Below are 25,031 nucleotides of genomic sequence, written 5' to 3'. Positions count from 1 at the left end.
CCTGTCTTGAAAAAACAAACAAACAAAATACAGGAAGCCCCTTGGCCACACTAACTCCCCCTGTCTGCTGGCTGACCCTAATGCTTCTCCAGGTGGTCTCATCTCCTATTTCTATAGACCTGTGAGCAATACCTGTTTCTTTCTTCTTATGGTCATTTTCATGGCTGCCAACACTTTCATGTCTTACAATACTTGATTAAAGCAAATGCTGGGAACCCTTGGAACAGTCTTCAATACATACTTGCTTTGTTTTGTTTTTGAGACAAATTTTTTTTTAATTTTTTAAAAAGATTTTCTTGGGGCTGGAGAGATGGCTCAGAGGTTAAGAGCACTGATTGCTCTTCTGGAGATCCTGAGCTCAATTCCCAGCAACCACATGGTGGCTCACAACCATCTGTAATGAGATCTGTTGCCCTCCTCTGGCCTGCAGGCATGGAGGCTGAACACTGTGTACATAATAAATAAATCTTAAAAAAAAAAAAAAAGATTTTCTTTATTTGTCATGTATGCAGTATTCTGCTTGCATGTCTGCCTGCAGGCCAGAAGAGGGCACCAGATCTCAATATGGATAGTTGTGAGCCACCATATATTGCTGGGAATTGAACTCAGGACCTCTGGAAGAGCAGCCAGTGCTTTTAACTGCAGCGTCATCTCTCCAGCCCAGGACAAAAATATTACTTACTCACTTCTTGCATTTGAATGACATCCTTCAATGACACCCTTGGCCTGAGATTCTTTGTCACAACCCTACACAACTACAACCAATCACTTTACGTGGCTTCCCCTCTCTATCAGTTTTACAGAGGCCTACCCATCCCGCTAGTTTCTTGTTGTTGTCAACCTTAATTAAGCTGATTTGATACTTAGCACAGAGTTCCCCACTAACTTGACAAACAGAGGCTTATCACGATTGGATGCAAGCACACAAAGATGGGCTTGGTGCTTGTCTAAGGCTTTGGCAGCTTGTTTCGTGTATACCATCCACTATGCATCGTGCATAAGGACAGACTTCAGAGCCTCTTACAAAGGAGTATTGACATCCATTACACCTCTAGCACCAGGGCCTTTCTTAGCCGTGGTAGTGGCTGGATTATGGTTGAGCCCAAATCTCTTTTTGGGAGGGAGGTGTTGAGACAGGGTTTCTCTGTGTAGCCCTGACTGTCCTTGAACTCACTCTGTAGACCAGGCTGGCCTTGAACTCAGAGATCCACCTGCCTCTACTTCCTGAGAGCTGTGATTAAAGTCTTCATGAGCCACTATGCCTGGCTGAAGTTAATTCTTTTTTTAAATTTGTTTAGCATAATTTTTTATTGAATCTTTGGGAATTTCACATCATGCATCCCAATTCTGCTCACCCCCAAGTCCCTCTATATCTTCACCATACAGCACCCCTCAAGGGAAAATTAAAAAAAAAAAAAAAACAACATGCAAACAAACAAGCAAAAACAAAAACAGAACAAAATAATAACAACAAAAAACCTGCTTAGCTCTTCCATCTTTCCCTTCTTCTCCAACACCTCTTCATTTGTCCTGGTGGCACTGGGAGCCTCGGTGTTCCACACGGTACACCCCCCTTTTGTCCAATCAGTTTTACAAATGTTCATTGCAATGAGTCATTGGTCTGGTTCAAGGCCTCTGGTTTCTGGTACACCATCATCACCGGATGCTCGCCAAATCTCCACTCAGATATTCTGAGGCCTCCTGGAATCATGGAATCCTGAAGGTTTCACAGGATCATTCCCTTTACAAGCTCCAGCAGGTCCTAGATGAGGTAGATGTCAGGATGGGCCAACCTTAGGCCCAGCTGTGGGTCTGAGTGGTAGTTGAGCTGGTCAGTTCAGGCCACAGGGAGGGGTGGTTAGGCTGTGCCCCTCAGGCTAGGAGAGGAAGAGCCAGCTCCCCTACACCCGAGCCATCAGGGTCAACTCTCTTTGCCTGTAGTAAGGGGTTGGGGGCAGGGGACAGCTTTCCCATGAGGGTCTTGGCCAACTCTCTTGCTGCAGTGTCTAGCAAGGAGCAAGAAAGGGCAGGGCCAGCAAAGGGCAAGGCCAGCTCAGCATAGCCCTCTGATTCCATCACACATGGTTCCCATGGGCCCCTGAGGTGACATGGGTCACAAACATCAACACAGAGCCCAGCTGCAACAGGACCATAGGCCCAGATATGGCCCTCAGCAGCGTTTGGACCCAGACAACATCCTGGCTCCAGGTAGAAGCACAGGCTACTCAGGTCAGGATGGCTCTGTTGGCAGCACTGCCCCCGGACACCAACGTCAGGTCGTGGCTCCAACCCTAAGCTTCCATGTAACCTTTGGTGGCAACACAGACCACAGCTGCTACGGGACCATGAACCCAGACATGGTCCTCTGCAACAGCTGGGTCTGGATGTCACCATTGCCCCAGGTGGCAGCACGAGCCACTCAGATTGGCACAGCCCCAGTGGCAGTGTGGCCCTCAGACACTAACATGGCCCCAGATCTCAGGCATCGACATAGTCTTCCATGGTAACAGGTAACATGGTAACCTCAAATATCAACACAGACCCTGGCTGCCGTAGGGCCACAGACCCATACATGGCCCTTAGCTGCAGCTCAGGCCTGGATGTCACCATGGTATCAGGTTGCAACGCAGGCCACTCATATCTGCATGGGCCCAGCTGCAGCATGTGCCTAGGTCACTAACATGGATTCAGGTGACTGACCTGACACCAGGCAATCTCACAACCTTCGGGGTCAACATCAGCCACAGATTTCAGCACAGAACCCCGCTGCGGTAGGACCACCAACCCAGAAATGGTCCTCGGTAGCAGCCCAGGTCTGGAAATCATCATGGCCCCAGGTGACTGGGCAGACCACCAAGACAAGCATGGCCCTGGTAGCAGCGCAGTCCTCAGACACCAACATGACCCAGGTGGTAGCCCTGACTCTGGGAATCTGAATGGCCCTCATGGCAACAGGAGCCATGGACATCAACACAAACTTTGGTTGCTATGGGGCCATGGACCCAGACATAGCCCTCAGCAACAGCCTGAGTTTGGACAGCACCATGGATGCAAGTGGTAGCATAGGCCACTCAGGTCTGTATGACCCTTGCTGCAGCATTGCCTTCCAATAAGGCCACAGGTTGTGTCCCAGATCCCAGGCTTCCATGTGGCTCCTGGTGGTCACATGGGCCATGGACTTCAACAAAGACCCCAGCTGCAGTAGGACGATGGACCCAGACATGGTCCTCAGCAGCAACATGGGTCTAGATGTTAGCATGGTCCCAGGTGGCAATGCAAGCCACCCAAATGACATGGCCCCAGCAATAGCCTAGCCCTTAGACACCAGCATGGCCCAAGGTGGTGGCTCAGACCCTAGGAATCCTCATGGTCTAATGGCAACAAGAGCCACAGTCATGATCCAGATCCTGGTTGCAGTAGGACCACAGATTCAGACATGGCCTCCAGGGGCAGCCCTAGCTGCAGATGTCACTGTGGCACCAGATAACAGTACGTGCCATTTCGATCTGTATGCCCCGGATGTGGCATGGCCACTGGTTACTGTGGTCCAAGATGGCTGATCAGACCCCAGGCAACCGTACGGAGACCAAATCTTGAAAGCAGCCGAATCTCCACTTCTGTGCAACTCAGGTCTCAGCAGGGGAAAAGCAATAGATATCTGCTGAATAAATAGATAAACATATCCAATAGACAGCCACAAGGTGCTGGGGGACCCCAGACCTGAGTCCCTTGATATCCCAGTAATCAGGGTGCTGAGATGCTCAGAGACAGTAGAAGGAGCAGGGAGGGAGGCCCAGAGAGACCCACTGGATGGCGGTGGCATTTGAGTGAGTCTTGAAGTGAGGGAACCATGGACATGGAATGTGGGGATGAGTGGATGGAGGGGTTCCAGGAAAAAATGGCCAACATCCGGAGAAGTGTGAAGAGAGGCATCGGCAGCTGGAGCCTGGGAACTCTTGGACTGATTCTCATCTACAGACTGACTTTGCTTTGTGGCCCACTAAAATGACAGAGGCTGGATTCCTTTTCCAAGCAGAGGTGTGCAGGAATTTCTACCCAAGGATGTGCATCAAAGTACTATTTCTCTCAAAACATTGGAAATGGCCCCCATGTTGTGTGTGTGTATGTGTGTGTGTGTGTACGATTGTGTATGTAGCATGGCACATGTACATACATGTACATGTAGAGGTCAGAAGACGACACCAGGGAGTCTGTTCTCTCCAGCCATCTTGTGACTCCTGGGGACTGAACTCAAATTGTCAGCTTGTATATAAACCCATTGCTGCTGAGCCATTTCATCCACCCAGCCCCCATCTTAACTTTCCTCGGTGTTTTTAAGCAGGACCATGAACATCACAGTTCCAGAGTTCTTCAGTCTCTCTCCTTGTATGTGCTGGGCCTGGGCCTGCCTCTCTAGAGGAATATGTCAGAAATGCCTCTGGGTTAGCAAAAGCCAGGACAGCCCATGCAGCTTCCCCTACCCTCCTGGAATTCTTGCTTCTGAACCTCTGAAGGAACATGGAAGAAGCCAGACTCCCTTGAGATGGCCATGACGTAAGGAAGTAGTCAGGCATGGCAACTTGCCAACTGTTGTCGGGAACTTTCTCCACCCATGCACAGACTTGTGTCCCAGCAGGCCATCTCCGAGGCTCACTCGGTATCTGCTCCTCAAGTTCAGATCTGAGAGTAGAGTCTAGGCAAGGGTTAACGGAGAGAGTAAAGCATGCTTTCTGGAGAATGTGCTAGGGTACAACCCCACTCACTCGCCAAAAACATCCTTGTATCTACTGAGGGCCTTCTATGTGCCAGGCACACACCCATGTACTGTGTTTGTTTATAGTTGTTACCTAGTATGCTCCTTAGAGCTAAGTATCACCCCAGTTCCATGTGAGGAGCCCAAGGCACAGAGTTGTTCATTGCCTCAAATCACACAGTTAGTAAATGGCTGAGTAGGGTTTCAAACTCAGACCATTGCCCTCTGTCTAGAATCCTCAGCTACTAGGTTCCTAAGCAAGAAAAAATAGAGTATGGGTCAGCTTGGGAGTGATTAAAGTTATCCCGTGCGTGTGGTCCCTGAGGCTTGGTCCTGTTGCTATGACAATGAAAGGAGGGGAACGCTTACCTAACACCAAAGCTAGTTCCTGCACAGAGAATGGGCAGTGGTTGGTGACATGTGACAGTCTCCTCAGCTGAGGCAGGGGGATTGCTTTGAGTTCAAAGCCAGCCTGGGCTATATAGTGAGTTTAACACTAGCATGAGATATAGAGAAGACCCTGTCTCAAAAACCAGAAAAAGAAAGAAAGCAATAAAAAGCATTCTACAAAAAAAAAAAAAAGCATTCTGGAAGCATGCGGTGGTTTGAAAGAGAATGTCCCTCCCATAGGTTTAGATTTGAGTGCCTGGTCCCCAGCTGATGAACTGTTTGGGAAGGATTAGGAGGTGTGGCCTTGTTGGCAGAGGTATATCAATGAAAGTGAGCTTTGGGGGTTTTTAGAGCCTGTCCTGGAACTAGCTCTTGTAGACCAGGCTGGCCTCAAACTCACAGAGATCTACCTGCCTCTGCCTCTCGAGTGCTGGGATTAAAGGCATGTGCCACCATCGCCCGGTGAGCTTTGAGATTTTTAAAGCCCACACCAGGCCCAGTGTCCCGCTCTGACTGCTGCCTGTGGGTCAGGATGTAAAGCTCTCAGCTCCAGGCACCATGCCTGTCTATTTCCCAGCACGATGATCACAGACTAACCTCTACAACTGTCAACAAGCCCCCAGTTAAATTCTCTCTTTTAGCCAGGCATGGTGGCACACACCTTTAATCCTAGCACTCAGAAGGCAGAGGCAGGCAGATCTCTGTGATTTCAAGACCAGCTTGGTCTACAGAGTGAGTTCTAGGACAGCTAGGGCTACACAGAAAAACCCTGTCTTGAAAAACCAAAATAAATAAATAAGTAATAATAATAAATAAACAAAACCAACTATAAGGGGAGAAATGAAAAATGTTTTCATTCACAGGCAACATAGCGGAACCTAGAAATCGCCCTAGGGAATACACAAGGTACTAGAAAGATTACATGGGTTTCATAGTTTTAAGACACATGGTAGGGCTGGGTGTCATTTAGCGACTGAGTGCTTGGCCAATCACATGCAGGTCCTGGGTTCCAACAATGCCAGCCTCTGTCTACAACCTTCTCTGCTCTCCAACAGATGCATTCCAAGAGGCCAGTTGCAAGAAACACTCCAGGTTCTGGTTCTCCATTCAAGAGAGCTGAAGTGAGGGGGGTATAGGATGGGTCTGGAGGGAGAAAAGTCAATGCTGCTTTCTGGAGCCTGGAGGGGGATGGGCACAAACCCCACAAAAACCAGAGGTCAAATCAATACAAAGTCAAAGTACATTGTGTCCTTGTGGGATGTGAACTAAGCCCTTTGGACTGAATTCGCAAGCTGACTGTTATTCTGTGGCCTGACCGTCAGGATCATGACCTTTGAAGTCAGACACCTGAGCTGAAACCCTCTGCCTTGCTGCTCTTTGGCTGAATGACACAGGCACATGGTTCACACGGACATCAACTAAAAAGGCACTTGGAAAAGGGGGAGGGGACTCAGCTCATCAGTGTGAGGGGAACACTCTCAGGATGCACAGGTTTGGGTGCCTAACCATGGGACTAGTTCACAGAAATTGCCTCAAATTTGCATGACTTTGTAGGGGGTTGTGCTCTTGGAGAAAGGGGCTGGAGGTTTCTGCTGGGGGTGTAAGGAGTGAAGCATTTCCGTGTAGACCTCCACCTGGTGTGCAAACTCCTCGGGATCACAGTCCACATTCATGTATCTTTGCATCCCACCTCTGCAAAAGCAGTCTAGCCTGTGCCCAGGCCTGAGGCTCCTGTGGCTGCAACTGTAGTACATTGCCACCAGGTGGGTTCTGGAGCCCAACAGCGTTACCTACAGAGAGTGAAATAGCTTGCTGTTTAAAGATTTTTTGGAAGTCTCGCTCCTGCACCTTCCTGCTCCATGACTTTCATTAAGGTATGTTAATGCTGTCAACTTGACATGATCCAGAATCACCTGGGAGAAGAGCAGCTGAGCATGCTTGTGGGGGATCACTATGAGCATTAATGGAGGCAGAAGGACCAGCTTCCTGTGGATGGAGCTGCTCCCTTACCCAGATCCCGGATGGAGGAAAGGGACCAAGCGACAATGCCTTCATTCTTTGCTCCCTTCTGGCAGTGGATGCGATGTGGCCAGCTGCTTGAGGCTCCTGTTTTAACTTCCCCGCCTTTATGTACTATACCTTCTACCAAGATAAATAGTCTTCCTTAAGTTGCTTTTGTTACTACTGTCCCAGTATAGGACACTGAGCCCGGAAGTGGGTGTGGTGAATTGCTTGGTGATCCTGGTACCCTCTCCCCGCCCCCGCCTTCTGAAACCTCTCCAAGTTGGTCGTGAGAACAAAAACTTCTAAGTATAGGTGAGTAAATTATACCTTAGGGAACCTGTACTGTAGCCAGCTAAACCATGAGAATTCTCTCCTGCTCCTTCAGGGTTCCACACACTCTGCACCGTGGCTTCTCTTAGGGGCCCAGTTTTCCTTACAGAGGGCACAGCAGTGGATTTTAGCAGTAGAGGAACAGCGCCTCCAGCCAATTCCATCCCTTTCCCACTTTCTGTGTTTCCAAAAGTCTCAGGGGTGTGCACCCATTCAGGGGCCAAATGATACATGTTCCAAGTAATTTTTATTTTAGAATACAAGAGAAGTACAAATGTATTTACAGTTGTACATATACAATCAAATAATATATATCACAGTTTCGTAAATTTCATCTTAGATAAACATTTACAAAGTTAAAGTGACCATTTTCTGGGAGTAGAACACACTTTTTTGAAAACTCTATACATTTTATACTTTTGTTAATATTATTATAGTTTTGTGTTTTGTTTTTAATTTTACAAACGCCCCGGTGTGCGGAGGGAGGGTGTTGCTGGGGGAGGGGAGGGTCGGGAGGGGATGATTCTGGTAAATGACAAGGTTTGAGATGACACCAGAGGGCGCCCACGGTCGGAGCAGGCAAAGGCGTGGACAAGGGCGTGGGGCAGTGTGGGCACATGGGGACGAACCCCGGGCCACCTGAGCGCCTCAGAGGGCTTTCTAAACAGAGAAGCCAACCTCGGGTTCAGACGGCTCTGTATGGTCAATCATTCTCTTGCTTGAATGCTTAATAGGGTGGAGTTGAGGGTGCCTCTCCATTCCTAAGCTCGAAGACAGCAGAGTTTAAGAGGGGTCTACCTGGTCTAACTCCCGCGTTCTACAGATGGGGAAACTGAGGCTCCAAAAGGGACAGGGTCTTGCCCAGGGGCTATGGTGAATGTTCCTTGTGTCTTCACTCTCAATTTGCCCAGCACACTTCAGAGCGTATTGGCGTCCTGTCCTTCCCTGGGAGCCGGGTGCCGGGGAAAGTAGCCTGATGGAGAAAGCAGGGACCAGGACGACAGGTCTCTCCGGGTCTGTGCTAATCTAGCCTTTCAGCCCAAATCGCTGCCAAGTGTCACCGAAGTTCTCTCCACTCGCGACACATCAAGACACCATTCCAAGGGGGCAGAGATGGGTGAACCAAGGAGGTGGCTTTCCCTTCCACTCCCAAGTACTAAGCTCTCTTTGGAGATCGTCTGTCCCTCTCCTGTCATCCACGAGAGAGATGTTCGCGTGGGGGCGCGGTCCTGCAGGAGGGAGACTCCGGGATGGGAGCGGACATGTGGACCTGCTCCCAAGAAGAGGCCACAGGGCAGCCACACCAGCCGGGTGGCCTGGCCAGAGAACGTCGCCCCTCGGCATCTTCCTCTGCGAGATGTATCAGAAGTGGGTTCCGGGTAGCAGGCGCCTCGGCGGCGCCCGACGCGGGGGTCGGGTCCACAGCACCGGCGGCGGGGAGGCGCGTGCGCGTGGGGCGCGTGCGCGGCGCTCACAGCACCATGGCCGGCAGGTGGTGCGCCGCGGCTGCTGCTGCGGCGGCGGCGGCGGCGAGGGCGGGCGCGTGCGCGTGGGGCGCGGGCAGTGCGGGCGAGTGTGCCTGCAGCGCGGCGCTGGGCGGCCGGTGACGCGCGCTTTTCTGGTGAGCGCGCAGGCCGGCCAGCTGCGAGTAGGCGCTCTGGCACACCTGGCACTTATAGGGGCGCTCGCCCGTGTGCAGGCGCACGTGGTTGCGCAGCGTGGACGACTGGCTGAAGCGGCGGTTGCAGAAGCGGCACACGAAGGGCTTGTCCAGCGTGTGGATGCGCATGTGCGAGCGCAGGTTGCTGCGGGAGTTGAAACCTCGGTGGCAGATGACGCAGCGCATGCGGCCCGCGGTGCCGGTCGCGGAGTCCGCCGGGTGGAAGTCCTCTGGCAGCGCGGGCGGAACGCGGGACCCACGGCGCAGGCGGGAAGGGAAAGAAAGCAGCCCTATTAGCACCCACGCCAGCTGCTCCGGGTCCCCGTGTACTCACTCCCTTGAAGATAGTGGGCCACACAGCCCCGAGGGCGCCGCGGGCCGCGACTGTGTTATAATAGCAGTTACACTGCACCAAGACTCAACCTGAGAGGACTTGGTGACAGGGCCCCAGGAAACCTTAGCTTTCTCATCTGAAAAATGGGAGGCAGTCCGGGGAGGCAGAGGCAAGTGGATCTCTGAATTCCAGACCAGCCAGGATTGTGTGCAGAGACCCTGTCTCACAAAGCAAAAGGCGGGGGTAGTGTCAGGTGGGGTGGGTGGAGCCTGGTGACCAGAATTGGATTCCGTGGACCCACGTGGTGAAGGAGAGCACTGACTCCCACTAGTGGCCTCTAACCTCCACATGTGCGCAGTGGCAGACATGCCTAGGTGCACACAAAATATGTAAAATGTAAAAATAAAGTTTGTTTGTTTGTTTGTTTAAAGGTCTCGTAGGACCACTAGGGGCTAGTAGGATTTTGCGAGTTTATTAGAAACTCGCAAGCTAAAGTCAACGGAAAATTATTCTCTATGTTTAGTTTGAATGTGAGAAATGCCTGGGTCCTAATAGGCTACACATAAAGGATTGCAACTATGGAGACCCTAAAAAGCCCTCTCATCTATTTGCTTCACAAACATTCATGGAGGACTCAGTGTATCTAGGAACTACTGTTTGCCCATTTTCTCATTCCAAGTGGAGGCAAAAGGCATTCAGGGAAATCAGTGCTCTGTAGACACTAGCCCGTGATCCTCAGGCTGCTCTTTCTTCTCTTTCTTTCTTCCTTTTTTTTTTTTTTTTTTTTGCCGTATTTTTAGACAGGGTTTCCCTGTGTAGCCCTGGCGATCCTAGAACTTGCTCTGTAGACCAGGCTGGCCTTGAACTCAGAGAGCTGCCTGCCTCTGCCTCCAGAGTGCTAGAAGTAAAGGGGTGCACTAGCATGCCTGGCTTGGTTCTCTTAAAAACAAAGAAATGAACAAATTAATAATAGGGCATAATGACACACTCCTTTGACCTCAACATTGGAAGTGGAGGCAGGAGAATCAAGTTCAAGGTCACCCTTAGATACAGAATGAGTTGGGAGGCCAGTCCAGGATACACGACACACACTACCTTTAAAAAAAAAATGTCCTGAGAGTTTTGTAGAGTCCTGAAAGGTTTCATTCATACTGGAGGAATCCAGGTATCTCAGTACCAAAAAGGACATGGGTCTTGAGCCAGTGGCTTCTACTGTGATGAGCCATATCTCAAGACACACAGGCCCATTCTGCCTGCAATGCCTCTTCAGAACACAAGCCATGCAGCGACCTGATGCCAGGCCCTACACTAGGACCTGGACAGAGCTAAGAGGGGACACAGAGGTGCCTTCACCCCACGCCTTCTCTTTCCAGATGAGGAAGCTGAGGCGCAAAGCCAGTCTCAACACCATACAGCAGACTGGAAACCAGTATGTGGTCCTGCTGTCCAGCACTCCAGACACCCATCACCTTTCTGGAGTTTGCTCATCTCTGCCTGCCGACAACCCATCTGGTCCAGAAAGCAAGACTGCCTTTTCTGTGCTCAGCCTGTGCTGGCTGCTCCGGAAGAAGCGACCTTATTTGACCAGTAGATCCCATGTGTATAATGCCACTGGAGGTTGAAGCAGGGTCCTCAGAGACCAGAAGGCTCCCTGTCCCCTAGCGCTCCCCTCCTTGATCATTGTCACCATGGCCCCACGGAGGAATTACCTACCATGCTTGTTTTTCTTCTGCTCCTCTTCCAGGCCTGGCACACCAGGGATGCCCAGGAAGGTGTTGTGGGAATTTCCGTACCACACCAGCAGCTCCTGGTCCGGAGGGATCATCTGCAGGGAGAGAAGCAAAAGGAGGTCAGGGAGGTGGCAGCTGCCAGCAGGAGGCAGGGTTCTCTGCACACCCAGCCCCGAGAAAGTCGAAGCTGGGGCTATCCCAATGAGCTAGCCCAGACAAGCTGTATAGCTATTGAAGGCCCCAGGACATTGTCCCCTCTGTCTCCCTCTTTGCCCAGGTCATTTTATCATTTCTGTCCTAGCTTCACACAAAAGGATCCAAATCAATAATCAAAAATAAAAAAAAAGAAAGGTGAAGAGGGTACCATTCAGTGGGGCCACTAAGCAAACGTACCACCGTACCACGTGCAACAGAGTTCATGCCAGAGGATCACTGGGAGAGGGGGAGGGAGAGAGTGAAAGGCCATGTCAGAGTGGGGACATGAGAGAGGCAGGCAGACAGACAGACAGATGAGAAGAAACAAGAGAGGAACAAGAGGCAAGAGAGTGAGCTGTGCCTGGGGGGCACTTTTAAGGGGTGCACACGCCACACAGCTGATAATGGAAAAGCACCTGGCGACGGGTGATGGCGTAACTGTTTGGCAGCAGAGGCAGGCTGCTGCCATGGTGCAAACTCACCACACCACAAGAAAACAAAAGAAAAAGAGCTCAGGGGTGGAAAAATAGCTCGGTTGCTAGAAGGCTTGCTTAACACACACAAAGGCCTGGACTAGATCCCCAACTCTGTGTGAAACAGTCCTGGTAGTCACTGCCATCCCAGTACTCGGGGTGGAGGCAGGACCATCAGAAGTTCAAGGTCCTCCCTGGCCATGTAGACAGCTTGAGACCAACCTGTAACACATGAAACTGTCTCCAAAGGAAGAGGAGTAAGCCTGACAAGCAAAAAACCTAAAAAAACATTTCTTTTCTTCTTCTTTTTAATCCAGGGGAATTAGAGTCAGCCAGCCCTCAGGGCCATCCGACTGAGCCAGATGTTTCTAAGGAGTGTGGATTGTGGGGTGCCCTGTGGCTTCACCCCGCCTGATATATTCCGGAAGCGGCTCTTATCCCAAGCGCCTGAGGCAGCATGGAGTCACACGCGGTTCTCTTCCCAGCACAGGGCTCACTGCAGGACTCAGTGCGTGTGACAGGTGCTAAAAAAGAAACCTTGGGATTGACAAACATTTACACCTCTGGAAACACCGCACAGCCTTAAACAAAATGCTTCTCCGTGTCCTAGACCCATCATCTAGAAACCCAGGGCAGTCTGGTGGTAGAAGCGCATGGATTTTATACCAACATTTCGGAGGCAGAGGCAGAGGCAGGCAGATCTCTGTGAGTTTGAAGTCAGCCTGTCTACAGAGTGAGTTCCAGAACAGTCGGGGATACACAGAGAAAAAGAAAAGAGAAAAAAAAAAAAACCCAGAGCTCATGACCAGCCAGACTTTGCTGTTCTCAAGAGAATGATGACAGCTACTAACCAAGAGAGCATAAGGCGACAATCCAAGGGAGCTGGAAAGCCTGCTCTCTGGACCTCAGCCAAGATGGGCAAACAGACACAGCCTGTCTCTCTCCAGAGGCCATGTGGCCCTCCATAACGCTGACCATACATACTGTAGGTCACTGTGTGAGGTGTCCAGGGAAACTCAGACAGCGCTTAACAACTTTGCCTTGGTCCTTATGGGCTTCTCTTTTAGCATATGCACAGGAGACCGTATGAGGACTGCGGAGATAGCCCAGTTAGGAAATATTTGCCTTGTAAGCCCACGAAGGCCTGTCTGAAAAAGTTAGGCTTGGTGGTGTACACTTGTAATCCCAGTGCAGCCATGTGGGAATGGATCCCTAGAGTTTGCTGGCCAGCCAGTCTAGCCCAATTGCCAGGCCCTAAGCCAGCGAGAGATCTTGTCTCAAGAAACAAGGTATCTGGGCACATCGCCTGAGGTTGATGTCTGGTCCCACAAACTCATACATACACACAACACAAGCATATACACACAATACAAGTGTATACACACACACACACACACCATACAACGCAAGCATACACCATACACATATATACAATACAACATACACGCATGCACACACAACACAATCATATACACACAACAAAACACAAGCATACACACACAACACAAACATACACACACAGAACACAAGCCTATACACACACAACACAACACAAGCATATACATACACACAACACAAACACACTCACAGAAGAACACAAGCCTATACACACACAACACAACACAAGCATACACATACAACACAAACAAACATACACAAAAACACAAGCCTGTACACACACAATACAAGCATACATACACAAAATAAGTATATACACATGTACACACAAATAAAAAATCACATGGCATTCCACCCTTGAGTGTCTGGAGCCATCCCAGCGTAGTGGTCAGGGAGAGTTTCTCCCCTTCCACGTGAGCCTGAGAGCGTCGGGTCCACCTTCCACGGAGAGAACCCACAAGAGTCCCCAGACCATCCATCAGGTCTCCAAAAGGAGAGCGAGCTGTGACAGGAGGGGAGGCCAGGGAGTGACAGGTGTCTTGGCTGCTGTTTCCCTACAGAGACTCAGCCTAGTGTCACCACATTCCTTCATGCCAACCCATAGCCCCTGGCCTCACAGCAGCCCAGGAGCAGGCATGTGGCCAGTTCCACTCTGGGAGGGGGTGTTAAATATGAAAAACAAGTATGAGTCTTACTAAACACAAGCAAGACGACACAGGGTCTCAAAGACTGCAGGCATCTTGGAACCTGACATAGAGCGCAAGTCCTTCAGCCTCTCCTCACTGTCATGGTCACCATCCAAGATGGAGGGCCAGAGCTGGAGGCCTCTCCTTGAAGAGGAGGAGGGAAGAAAGGTCTGTGGAGCCCTCAAAGATGCGGATGATGGAATACGAGTATTTAAATATTGATGGAGGGTTTTTGTTTGCTTTTAAAGATATGGATTAGGAAAGAGACTACTGTTCAAGACGGCTCTCGCGTCCCCAGGTCCCTGTGTGACTGACTTGTATATCCCTCGAAGGCGGTCTCTAGGTCACCTGCACACACCCTGTAGGAGACAGCTACAGAGGGCCCTGCTGAGTCCTGGAGTCCCTGACGAACAATCATAACAATCACTCAGGCTCTGTACCCGCCAAGCACTCAACTGTGTCTCTTGGCCTCAGTTCTCTCTATGGCAGAGCAGAGCCGTCCCTGTTTTACAGGCCTCCCTGAGAGCCGCTGGGAAACAGGACCACAGACACAAAGCCTGCTGTACTATAAAGCTGTGGAATTGCTGCTTGCTCACTGTTTTCCTAGCTTGCCAAATCCCCAGAGAAACTAGCAGCGATCTGGGCACTTTGAGTCACTGTAGTAAAGCCCAGGGCCATTGGCAGGGTGAAAGTTCACCCGGGACTAAGCACAGGCATGGGGCTGGGGGCATGCCTCAGTAGGTGGAGTACTTACTTGGGGCGTATGAAGCTCTGAGTTTGGAGCTCAGCTCCACTGAGCCTGTAAACCCTGCGCTGAGGGGGTAAAGGCAGGAGATCAGAAGTTCAAGAGATCATCTTCGTCTAAATAGTGAATGGCTGGTCTCAAGACCAGCCTGGGCTACATAAGACTGTGCGCCTCAAAAATAAATAAGTAGGAAAGCCGGGCGGTGGTGGCGCACGCCTTTAATCCCAGCACTCGGGAGGCAGAGGCAGGCGGATCTCCGTGAGTTCGAGGCCAGCCTGGTCTACAAGAGCTAGTTCCAGGACAGGCTCTAAAAAAGCTGCAGAGAAACCCTGTCTCGAAAAACCAAAATAAATAAATAAATAAATAAATAAATAAATAAATAAATAAATAAATAAGTAGGTCCTAGAACAGCGACTTGGCAGTTAAAAGCACTGGCTGCTCTTCCAGAGGACTTGTGCCGTAACACACAACCAGCAGTGACTCCCGGTTCCAGGGGATCTAACACCCTCTGAGACCTGGTCTTCAAGGACCGCAGGCACACATGTGTGCATATACATACATGCATGCAAAATATGCATACAAGTATAATAAAACAAATACTTTTAAATTTAATGAATAAATACTAAACTTATTTTTATTCAGCTTTAAAAAATGAAACTCCGTGGGAATACGGGTCTAACTGTGCCCCAGTAATGCCACTCACCATAATGGTGAGTTTCTCTCTCTTCTGATCCCATGCCAGCTGTTGCCTCTGCCCCTCTGGGAGTGTTTCCCCCCAAAACGAGTCATTTTGAGACTTTGAAAAAATGCATATTTAGACTTTAAGAGAGAAATATAAAAAAACAGTATGACTTCTGGTTTAACAAGATCTACTTTAGAAATGAGCATGTATTAGCCAGGCATGGTGACGCACACCTTTAATCCCAGCACTCGGGAGGCAGAGGCAGGTAGATCTCTGTGAGTTCGAGGCCAGCCTGCTCTACAGAGAGAGTTCCAGGACAGCCAGGGCTGCACAGAGAAACCCTGTCTTGAAAAAAGAAAACGAGCATGTATCATTTCTATACATATACAACAGCGACAACAATCATAAGACTTTTCAGGAAAGGAAACCTGCTAAGGAGAATGCACTGGAGCTGGGAATGAAACATCCCTAGACAGATGAAGGCTATGAGCAGCCCCCAAGTCCCCTTCACAGAGAAAAGGACTAAGTGTTGCTTTGACCTTCAGAACCTGAAACCCCCTGCCTCTGGTCTCCACTTACTAAATACTAAAATTAATTTTTTTTCAACCTGAAAAGTGAAGCCTGTAGACATGTGTTGGGGGGTGTCTGAATGTGTGTCTGATGTGTTGGAGCCCAGGATACTCCAGAACTTGCACACTCTTTTCTGAGACCCTGAAAGTCTGTGCACAGACTGCATCAGTGCATTGAACAGCCACAGTCCCTACAGGCCTCTCAGGCACTGCTTCTACTGAGTGCAGCTGGTCCAGACTGGAAGGGCTGAGAACCCAAATTGGCTGGTCACTCAAGTTTCTGGTTTGGGACATGCCACGAAGCAAGCAGTCCCCAAAGGAACTGATCCCCATTTGGTAAAACCCTCTCTGTCAGGCCCATTACCTGATTCCTGCTGTCAAGCCTCATGACCCCGTGGATAGTTCCTAACAGTCGCTGCTCCTTAACGCTAGTCCTAACCCCCATTTCAACGACAGAAGGGCAATGACAGGCTTTCAAGTTTGCCTTCTTAATACAAATTCATGACACCCCATTGAGCACGCTCTCAGGAGGCTCTGACACTGCCCTTTCCCGAAGTGACACAGAAGCATCTCGGTGTCATCTGGATGATCATCGGTTTCCATTGTGCACAGATGTCCTGACACAGCAATTAATAGAGCCCCGACAAGAATATGCTGGCCGGGGAGGCCACACAGCACAGCCAGCCACATTCTAGCTCTGCAGCAGATGGGCTGGCGTCCAATCAGAGTCTCCCCAAACTTGGACCTTAGTTTCTTCATCCTTAAAATGGGGACAGGAGCTGTAATGAGGCTCAGCAATGGAGGACCTATTCGCTATGTATAAGGCCCTGGGTTCGACCCATGGAACCATGAGAAAAAGCAAATACGCACTGGGTTCAGTCCCCACTACAGAAGCAAAAAGTTGCTAAGGCCCTTTGGAAATACTGTCAGTGTAGTGTCGGCGCAAGAAATGCTCCGGGAAGCATCATTAATGGTGCTGATCACTAATGATGGTAATCGTCAGAGCCACCACTGAGCAAGGTCAAAAAGAAAATGGTGCTTGTCCTGCGAGTTGAGAAAAGAGGACCTAAGAAAAAATAAAAGGCGCCGCTGCCCTGAAACTAGAAGAAACGAGAAAGCCCACATTTCAGGGCAATCATTTGCCAATAAAATACAATGAAGCAGAAGTAAGAGAGACTAGAGATTTTCTTCCCATTGTAAAACACCCAGACAGGGGTGTTTAGTTAGTGTGATAACAGACTCTTCAAGCCTTCCCTTTGCCATGGTCTCTTGCTTCCTTGGTGAGTCAGTTTTGTTTTCCTGGAAGAGGTGGGTCCCTATGGACACCCATCACCCAGAGAAAGATGTATTATTAATATTTAGTATACCCTTGTTTTCTGCTGGGTGCTTCCTAGAAATGTGGTTTGAGGCACCTGAGGCAGGATTGAGTTAGTGCCCACGCAGAAGCAAAACCAGAAGGCTGAACGCCTGCTCCCCAAGTCACCCCAACCTGGAATGCAGAATTTGTAGCAGAACTCAAGTGTTGGCCTAAGTTCCCAAACCCAATCACCTCTGTCTCCATTTACTGATCCATAACTTCATCTTTGTGGAATGTTCTATAGCAGCAATCAAGTATTCTTCCTACTGAAGAGAGGCATCCCCCCTCCTCCGTTTTGGCAAGCAATGGGTTACTGTTATGAAATATAAATAGTGCTTGTGAGTGGCAGGAAGACCAAGTAAACAGATCATGGCAAAGGTCTCTCTCTTTGGCTAACAGCTCCCTCTTCACACACACACACAGAACAAACAGCTGATTATTCAAGACTTCCCAGGAGCCGCCTGGGTGAGCAGAAATATGTCTGGTCATACCCGGAAATACAAGTAGAATTCTGACATTGTTATAAAATGATGTGAGAGAATTGTTGCTATGAAAAAAAAATATATACATTTATGAAATGTAATTTTGAACCAGATATAGTGGTGAATGCCTTTGATCCCAACACTCTGGAGGCTGAGCTGGGTGGATCTCTGTGAGTTTGAGGCCAGCCTGTCTTCATAGTGAGTTCCAGGACAGCTAGGGCTACCTAGTAAGACCCTGCTTCTGCCTCTCAAGTTCTGAGATTAAAAGCATATGCCACTACCATCCTGCAAAAAGACATAAAAAATTAAATGAAAGTAATTTGAAATTGTTTTGTGTTTCCTTGTACCTCAGTTAACAGCCCCTTCTTAGCTGGATAGTTCTATCTCAACACTGTGATACATGTGGGAAGCATATATATGACAGATACATCATACGTGTGATAATGTGTGTGCCATAAAGATGTGTGTGTATGGTCCATTCTTTCATAAACTTAAATTTCTGATAAACATAGATGAACTTCTCTTAATCATACAAACTGCAACCCCTCTCTAGAAATATTCCTTACCCTCCTTGTCCCCTGAATCATACTTCTGGATAAATATCATTCATATGTCCTGCTCTGACTTCGATTCTCATCAGTCTAACGTGTCTAATATGATGGGATGCAGGCCATCTGTTTGCTCCAGCTTTGAGCCCAAGTGCCAACAAGATATAGGTATTCTTGGCCAGCCTCCTGTGTCTGTGTCCATGTGCATGTGTGTGTGTGTGAATCTGTGCATGTATGAGTGTGTGTGCATGTGTGTTTGTGTATATATGTGTGTACAGGTGTGTCTCTGAACGTGCACATACATTTGTGTGTGTATGTGGGTATAAGGTATGCTTAAGAGAGCCAGAAGGAGCCGGGCGGTGGTGGCGCACACCTTTAATCCCAGCACTCGGAGGCAGAGGTAGGCGGATCTCTGTGAGTTCGAGACCAGCCTGGTCTACAAGAGCTAGTTCCAGGACAGGCTCCAAAGCCACAGAGAAACCCTGTCTCGAAAAACCAAAAGAAAAAAAAAAGAAAAAAAAAAAAAGAGAGCCAGAAGGGTGAGAATGCAGGAGGATGTACTTTGCTATGAGAGTGTTCAGCTGCACCAAAAGCCAATTCTAGAAGATAGCAATCCAGCTGGATGGCCACAGGGGTCATGCTGGTCCTGCCTGAGCTACCTCTGGTACTAAGCTGACACTCCTCAGTCCTCCTAGCATTTCTGAACTCCAGGGGCAGACCTGCCTGTCTTTCTGTACTCTCTGCTTCCTGGTTGGTCTTTCTTGAGCTAACGTTCTGCTGTGACCCAGGCCCTGGCCATACAAAACCTAGGTAAAGGCTATTCTGCCACCACCCCTGTCAAAGTCCCAAAGGTCTGGTCATTCTGGAACAATAAGACTCAAGTCCAAGAAGCTAGCAGGCCTGGACAGGCTAGAGGGCATGATGATGCTTGGGAGTCTTCTAAAGTGGACAAAAGTGGGGAACCAGGGCCAAGGCCTTGGAAGAAAGGGGGGGCAGTCCTGGAGGTAGGAGATGCCTGGCAGAGACAGAAAAGCTAAAGACATCTGGGGAAGTGGTAAGGGAGGGAGCAGTTGTAGCCAAGGCAGGGTGGGGGAATGGGGGCACAACAGCAGGATTCTTTGAACAGGGTCTCTTGGCGTGCAGCTTGGCTGTTCTTGCCCTGGCCTGGATGTGGGAAGTTGTCTAAATGCTGTGAGGGGTAGCAGGCCTGTCCCACTGCATTTTCCTAGAGTTTGTACTTTTGCTAACTTGTTTTGGAAGCCCCTTGGTAGTGGGGAGGGTCAGGGGCTTAGCTGCTCTTCGAGGTTAGAGAGTGACTTCAATAAGCCCAAACTTGAGACACCTTTCCTCAGTAACACGTGTGTGTGTGTGTGTGTGTGTGTGTGTATAAGGGGGTGTTCAGAGCTCTAGGCCACCAAGCAATGACAGGTAACTGTGTTCATAAACTCAAGATCCTCCTTGTGTGAGGGTCAGCACGTGGGAGACATGACACAGTGAGCTATTGCTGAGCCACACACCACTGGCCCCCACGTCTGCAGAATGAAAGATGACACATAGCTAAACCTCCATGGACATACGTCCTTTATCAGAGCCAAGTGCAGCCCCAGTCTGCTTCCACTTGGTGTTCTGCCGTATTATTCTACCTTCTGAACCCCTGCACACTCTCCTCTACATCCAAGACATTCACCACATGTTCAAGCTCCGTATTCTCCCGGCTATATCACAAGCTTCCCACACAGGGCATACTCCTGGCAATCAGCACACAAGCCTCAGTTCTGAGCCCAGGCAGAGCCAGTTGGGTCAGCACCAAAGTCCTTCTGTCTTCTTTGGCCACAGAATACAGCTGCTTTTGCACACTCCTTGCCTTGTGACACATCTCCATCTGTCCCTGTGTAACAGTTACATGTGCGTACCTCGATGGCCTTGTAGAAGATGCTGGTGCCAATCTGGACCACCTCTAGGTTCTGCTCCTGCTCATTCCGGGCACACTTGATGTAGGTCATCCAGCTTCGGTGGTCTTCCTGGCTGGCATCAATGAAGTAGCGTACTGTGCCATCCTCGTTGAATACCTGGGCACAAGTGGAGCAGTGATGGATGAGACAGGGCCGTGCTGCCTGTGTGGCCCAGGTCAGACATCTGTAGACATTCTTCTTTCTCCCAACAGCTCCAGGAAGTGGCTAAAGCTTTTGTTAGCTATTCCATCCAATCCAGGAAAGCGAGGTTAGGGGGCACCGTGACTTGTCTGGGGCAAGGGGCAAATAAGGAGTCAGTCTTCAGGGACCCACATGCTTACTATGACCAGGCTCTTCCACCCCCAGAAGAGAAATGTCCCCATGAGATCCCTAAGCAGGAGATATGCACTTCTGCTACCTGTCCAGGTTTGCTGCAGAACCTCAGAGAGGGAACAAGAACTTAAGAGGCAAATCTAGCTTACCAGGGGCTCTTGGCCTGGTCTAAGCCCTTATGTGAAGCTAACGGCTAAGGGTCCACAGAGCTCAAAGCACAGGCTAGCTTCCTGATGGGGCAAAGGCTGGAAGACCCCACTAGGCCCAGGGGAAGGAGAAGACAAGGTCTCGGGTCATCTCTCTGCTCTCTCCCTCCAGTTCCTCTGAACAGCTGTAGGTATCACACTGATCTCCTGCCAGGTGGGGCTGCTAGGGTGGCAGCAGGGGACACAATGAGACTGAGTAGTAGGTGTACCATCTGGCTGCTGTGCCTGTGCCGTCTAGGGGTGGTGAGCAATGGAGGAGGGCTACTACTGGGCCGACTTTGTCCTAGTGTCCCTGGCATCTGACACTGTCGGAGGTGGGGTAGAGTCAGAAGCCAGAGATGGAAGCCTTTCAGATACCTATTTCCTAGTGCAAAATGAGAATAATAACCCATAGGGCTGAGGAGATGCACTCACAGTCCGCAGGCTGGGGAACAAGACTGCTGACTCAACCGCCAGCCATGGTTATTTCGGATGCCACCAGACCTGGGACTGGGAAAGCTATTCTCAAGAAACACCCAGCTTCCACTGTCCTCTACTCCAGCCACACTTCACCATAGGCCAGCGCCAGAGACCCACCCTTGCTGCCTCTAAGGCCAGGGAAAGAACATGGATAGCTTGGAGAAGCCCGGAGAGCCCTTCTTCCCAGCCTCTGCACCATACTTCCCCTGAATCTCACTCAGCACCCTGAATCTCGGCACTTGTCACAGATGAAGTGTGGCTAACAGCCTTGCCTGGGAAGCTTGGAAGCCAGATGGGTCAGATATTTTTTCCAAATCAGGCAAAAGAGAAAGAACAGGACATTGGCAGAGAAAGCTACAGGACAGGAGAGTGGTACCCTAGAGAGTGTTCAAAGGGACAGCATCCACAGCTCCAGAACTGAAGCTCTGGTACAGGCCAGAGAGGGCTCTTTTCTGACACCAGTGGACACAACCCTCGAGGGAGCCAGCCCACTTGTCCACCCGAATCCTTCTCCAAAGCTCCGGCCTACCTCCCACATCAGATTGTTGTTCTTGCAGAGATCCACATGCTCCGGAGCAATGACGCGGCCCGTGAAGGGACCCATCTCCGTGCCTGCCTTGATCCACGTCTTGGAGAAGATGCCAAGGCCCTCGCCTGGGATGGAACTCTGAGCGATGATCACTTCCACCGGCAGCACCAGGCTGGACAGCTTCTGCACCTCTGCGGGGGAGGGGGCGGTGTTAGAGGAACCCAGTCATATTTGCGCAGAGAAGGCCCCTACCCTTCTCATCCAGGATGCGCTCTCCCTGCTTAGCGCACAAGCAGTCCCAACATGGGAGAATATCTCCAGTAGCGCGCTATAGGCCTATGTGCAGAAGTTCAGTCTTATTTTGCAACCCAGGACCCCCCTGTGCTTTCTAAAAGTAAGCGGTGCATCATGATTTATTTATTTCTCTTTTGGGCGGAGAGTTACTCGGGATCGAACGCAAAGCCTTGCGCATGGAGCGCTCTGCCGCCGAACTGTCTCAGCAGTCCTTGAGGCTCATTTCTACAAGTCTTTACACAAATCCTGCAAACATCCACATCCTTCACCGCCTTCCATCGCCTTCCATCGCGGAAAAGCCTAAGAACCAGTGCGAACGCATTGTGTTTACAGACAGGGAAACTGAGGCCGGGTCTGGCGAAGAGGTAACGTCCAACCCGGGGACTCTTCACTCAGCCTTGTTCCTGGATGTTCAATTGCTTTGCTGACTCTGGCTGGGCTCACTGCGTGTCTCCTGTGTCTCCCGGTTGCGGTCAGCACTGAGGACAGATCCCCAGTTCGGAAGGTAGCACCCTCGCAGAAAAAAACACTTGCTTCTGCAAACTGAGCTCCCAGCTCTACTGACATCACCCCCTGCCACGCCGACTCTGCTCCAGGTTCTAGAGTGCCAGCGAGGCCGGCACCCGGATCAGGCGAGCTCTGAAGTCGCCTTAATGGGCAAGGAAGAACCAACCAGTGGTCCCTAGCCCCCAGAGGATCCCCGGTGGGGCCTCTGCGGCAGGGGTGGGAGCGGCGAGGCGCACAGGGGCGGCCTCCTTGTCTTACAAGGTTCCCCTCTAAGCTACCTGGGAAAATACCCGGCGAGCCGGCAGGCTGAAAGGGGGGGTTAAACGGTGTCCATTGCGAAGCGGCCGGCAATTTGTCACGCTGTTAAAGTGATCGCATTCATTCGGCTCCATTCGAAAGAAATTGCTAATTCTAAATTCATTAGCCCTGGAAGAAAGCTGTAGCAGTAAATTGTATCTCAATGCGGAGGGGACTTGTTTAAAAGGGGCCGAGGAATTCTCCTTACAAAAAAGGAGGATTAGATGGTTGACATAGCGTGAATGGAAGTGGAATTAGTCTTCACGGTAAATTAAGAGAGGAACAGCAATCTTAAAGGGGAAGAGAGGGCGACGCTCAGAGACGCCAACGCTGGGGAAAGATATTGTTTGCGGGGTGACGAATGAGGAATAAGAACTTGAGACATCTTAAAGAAAAGGAACTTTCCTCGCTCTTTCTCTTCCTCGCTCTCTTCGGCTTTTTCTCTCCTGGCCTGCCCGCCCTCCGCCCCTTCCCCGGCCCCGGCTGTCTTTTAAAGTTTTTGGTTTAAGTGGGAACTTTCGCGGGTCAAGCCCAAGTTAACCAAATGAATTTAAAACCCGTTCTTTTTGAGTCAACTGCTATTACACGCTTAGTAAGGCTTTTAAAGCCAGGAAACCGAGAGCCTCCAGGCCGGAGGCTGGGGTGGGGAGAGAAGACACAGAAGAGCCTAGCTGACCGAGGTCGGTCGTCTAGGTCGCTGGGATTTGGTCCTAGAGCGCCCTGCATTCCTAGCTGCCTCCGCTCTGCTTTGGTGTGGCTGTTGCAGCCAAGGTTTGATCCACGGAAAAACTAAGGTGCGCTGATAAGGGAGAGAATCCAGATTGGGGGCAGGAGCCCCAAACCCAGTGTTCCCTATCTGGCCACCGCGCTGGTAGCCTGAAAATTGGGGATAGACAGGAAGAGGGAAGGAGAAGAGCCCCGACGGCGCGACTCACCTCCTGAGAATGACTGAGCCAGGACTTCAGCGGTGAAGGCGGTCTTTGGGCTGGCATGGTGGCTCTTGTCCTCCAGCAGCTGCTCGCCTAACACATTGCGCCATCGGCCATATAAGAAACTGTGTAGAATGTCGGAGGTGATGACCTCTGCCAACGCCAGCCCCGGAGCCTTCAGCCCTGTTTTGAGCACCAGGGCCTCAGCTGGGAGCACAGAGCCCATCATGGGCGGCCAGGAGCTCACCGTCGCTGCGAAAGGACGGCTGGGTGGACTTCAGAGAGGTGGGCAACCAACGAAGAGGGAGCACAGGAGTGAGAGGAGAGGAGTGCGACACAACACGAGGGAGGAGGAGGAGGGAGAGGAGCAGGGGGAGGATGCTCTAGGGAGTGAGTGGCAAGGGGGCTGGCTGGGAGGAAAGTGAACGAAGCGGGAGGTACACAAAATCTGCAAAGATGGTAAAGGGCTGGAAATCCGCGGGTGGAGACGGGGGCGGGTACCAGGAGGGGTGCGGGATGGGTGGGAGGTGAGTGACTGCCGAGAAACACCGACCAAAGGCTCTCGGTTGCCCACTCGCCTCCTGCACATCCAGTCAGGACCGTCCTCCCCTTGGCAAAATCTCAGCTCCTTTATAGGAGCCGCAGTGACCCTCCTAATTGGTTATTAATGACCCCCTGACGTCGAAGGACAGACTTGTACCCGGCCAGGCTCGAAGGAGCCTTCACCGACAGCGAGAGGGGCGGGGGCAGCGCGGACCGCTTAGAATAGTCCCCCTCTGCTCCTCCCTCCCCTCTGGTCCTTCCTCCTCCCCTCCTCCTCCTCTCCCCGTGGGAAGCTCCAGGCAGGGAGGGAGGATCAGCCCGCGGCCGGGAGAGGAGGGGTTGGAGTAGGGGCTGCGACACAGCGAGGCTCTCCCATACTCCAGGGACTAGACTGAGTAAGAGGGGACTCATGACTGCGAGCCCAGAGTCCCCTCGCACCCACTGTCCCAGACAAGATCCTTGGTCACTACGGTCCCCAGCCAGGCTTTCACCTTCCTAGCACTCCGGGCCACTCCCTGGGCTGCGGGCAGCGTGCTGTTCTCCTTGACCAAGCCCAGTATTTGGTCGGGTTCCCATCTCTCTCCCTCGCCCCCACCCCTGGGCCCTGCTCTCTTAGAGACTTCACGTCCTAGGCTGCCACAGCAAT

General features: G+C 50.8%; 1 protein-coding gene and 1 long non-coding RNA gene across 3 annotated transcripts; one reads left to right on the top strand and one right to left on the bottom strand.

The window, feature by feature from the left end:
- The first annotated feature begins 6,603 nt into the window (after nt 1-6,603).
- Nucleotides 6,604-13,278, top strand: LOC119818961. Of its 2 annotated transcripts, XR_005286206.1 has the most exons (4): nt 6,604-7,017; nt 7,337-7,459; nt 10,845-11,320; nt 12,187-13,278. It is a non-coding gene; the product is annotated as an uncharacterized LOC119818961 (long non-coding RNA). The 2 variants fall into 2 exon arrangements; XR_005286205.1 differs by lacking the exon at nt 12,187-13,278 and having other exon boundaries at nt 10,845-11,508.
- On the bottom strand, nt 8,949-24,071 carry Prdm12 (PR/SET domain 12). The gene is made up of 5 exons (XM_038336851.1): nt 23,849-24,071; nt 21,816-22,006; nt 20,250-20,405; nt 11,185-11,296; nt 8,949-9,367 (listed from the first exon to the last, which is right to left on the bottom strand). The coding sequence occupies exons 1-5, from the start codon at nt 24,069-24,071 to the stop codon at nt 8,949-8,951; spliced, it is 1,101 nt and encodes a 366-aa protein (XP_038192779.1).
- Nucleotides 24,072-25,031: the final 960 nt, after the last annotated feature.

Source organism: Arvicola amphibius, chromosome 7 (assembly GCF_903992535.2).
Source record: "Arvicola amphibius chromosome 7, mArvAmp1.2, whole genome shotgun sequence".
NCBI classification, from domain to species: Eukaryota; Metazoa; Chordata; class Mammalia; order Rodentia; family Cricetidae; genus Arvicola; species Arvicola amphibius.
The sequence above is the reverse complement of the archived record's forward strand: the minus strand, read 5'-3'. Positions and strand labels throughout refer to the sequence as shown.

Excerpts from the sequence above, each read along its gene's own strand:
- Prdm12 (XM_038336851.1), bottom strand. The coding sequence starts at position 24,071 with ATGATGGGCTCTGTGCTCCCAGCTGAGGCCCTGGTGCTCAAAACAGGG. Across the intron at positions 22,007-23,848 it reads GGCTCAGTCATTCTCAGGAG|AGGTGCAGAAGCTGTCCAGC; the intron begins GTGAGTCGCGCC and ends CCTCCCCCGCAG. Across the intron at positions 11,297-20,249 it reads TCTTCTACAAGGCCATCGAG|ATGATCCCTCCGGACCAGGA; the intron begins GTACGCACATGT and ends CTCTCCCTGCAG.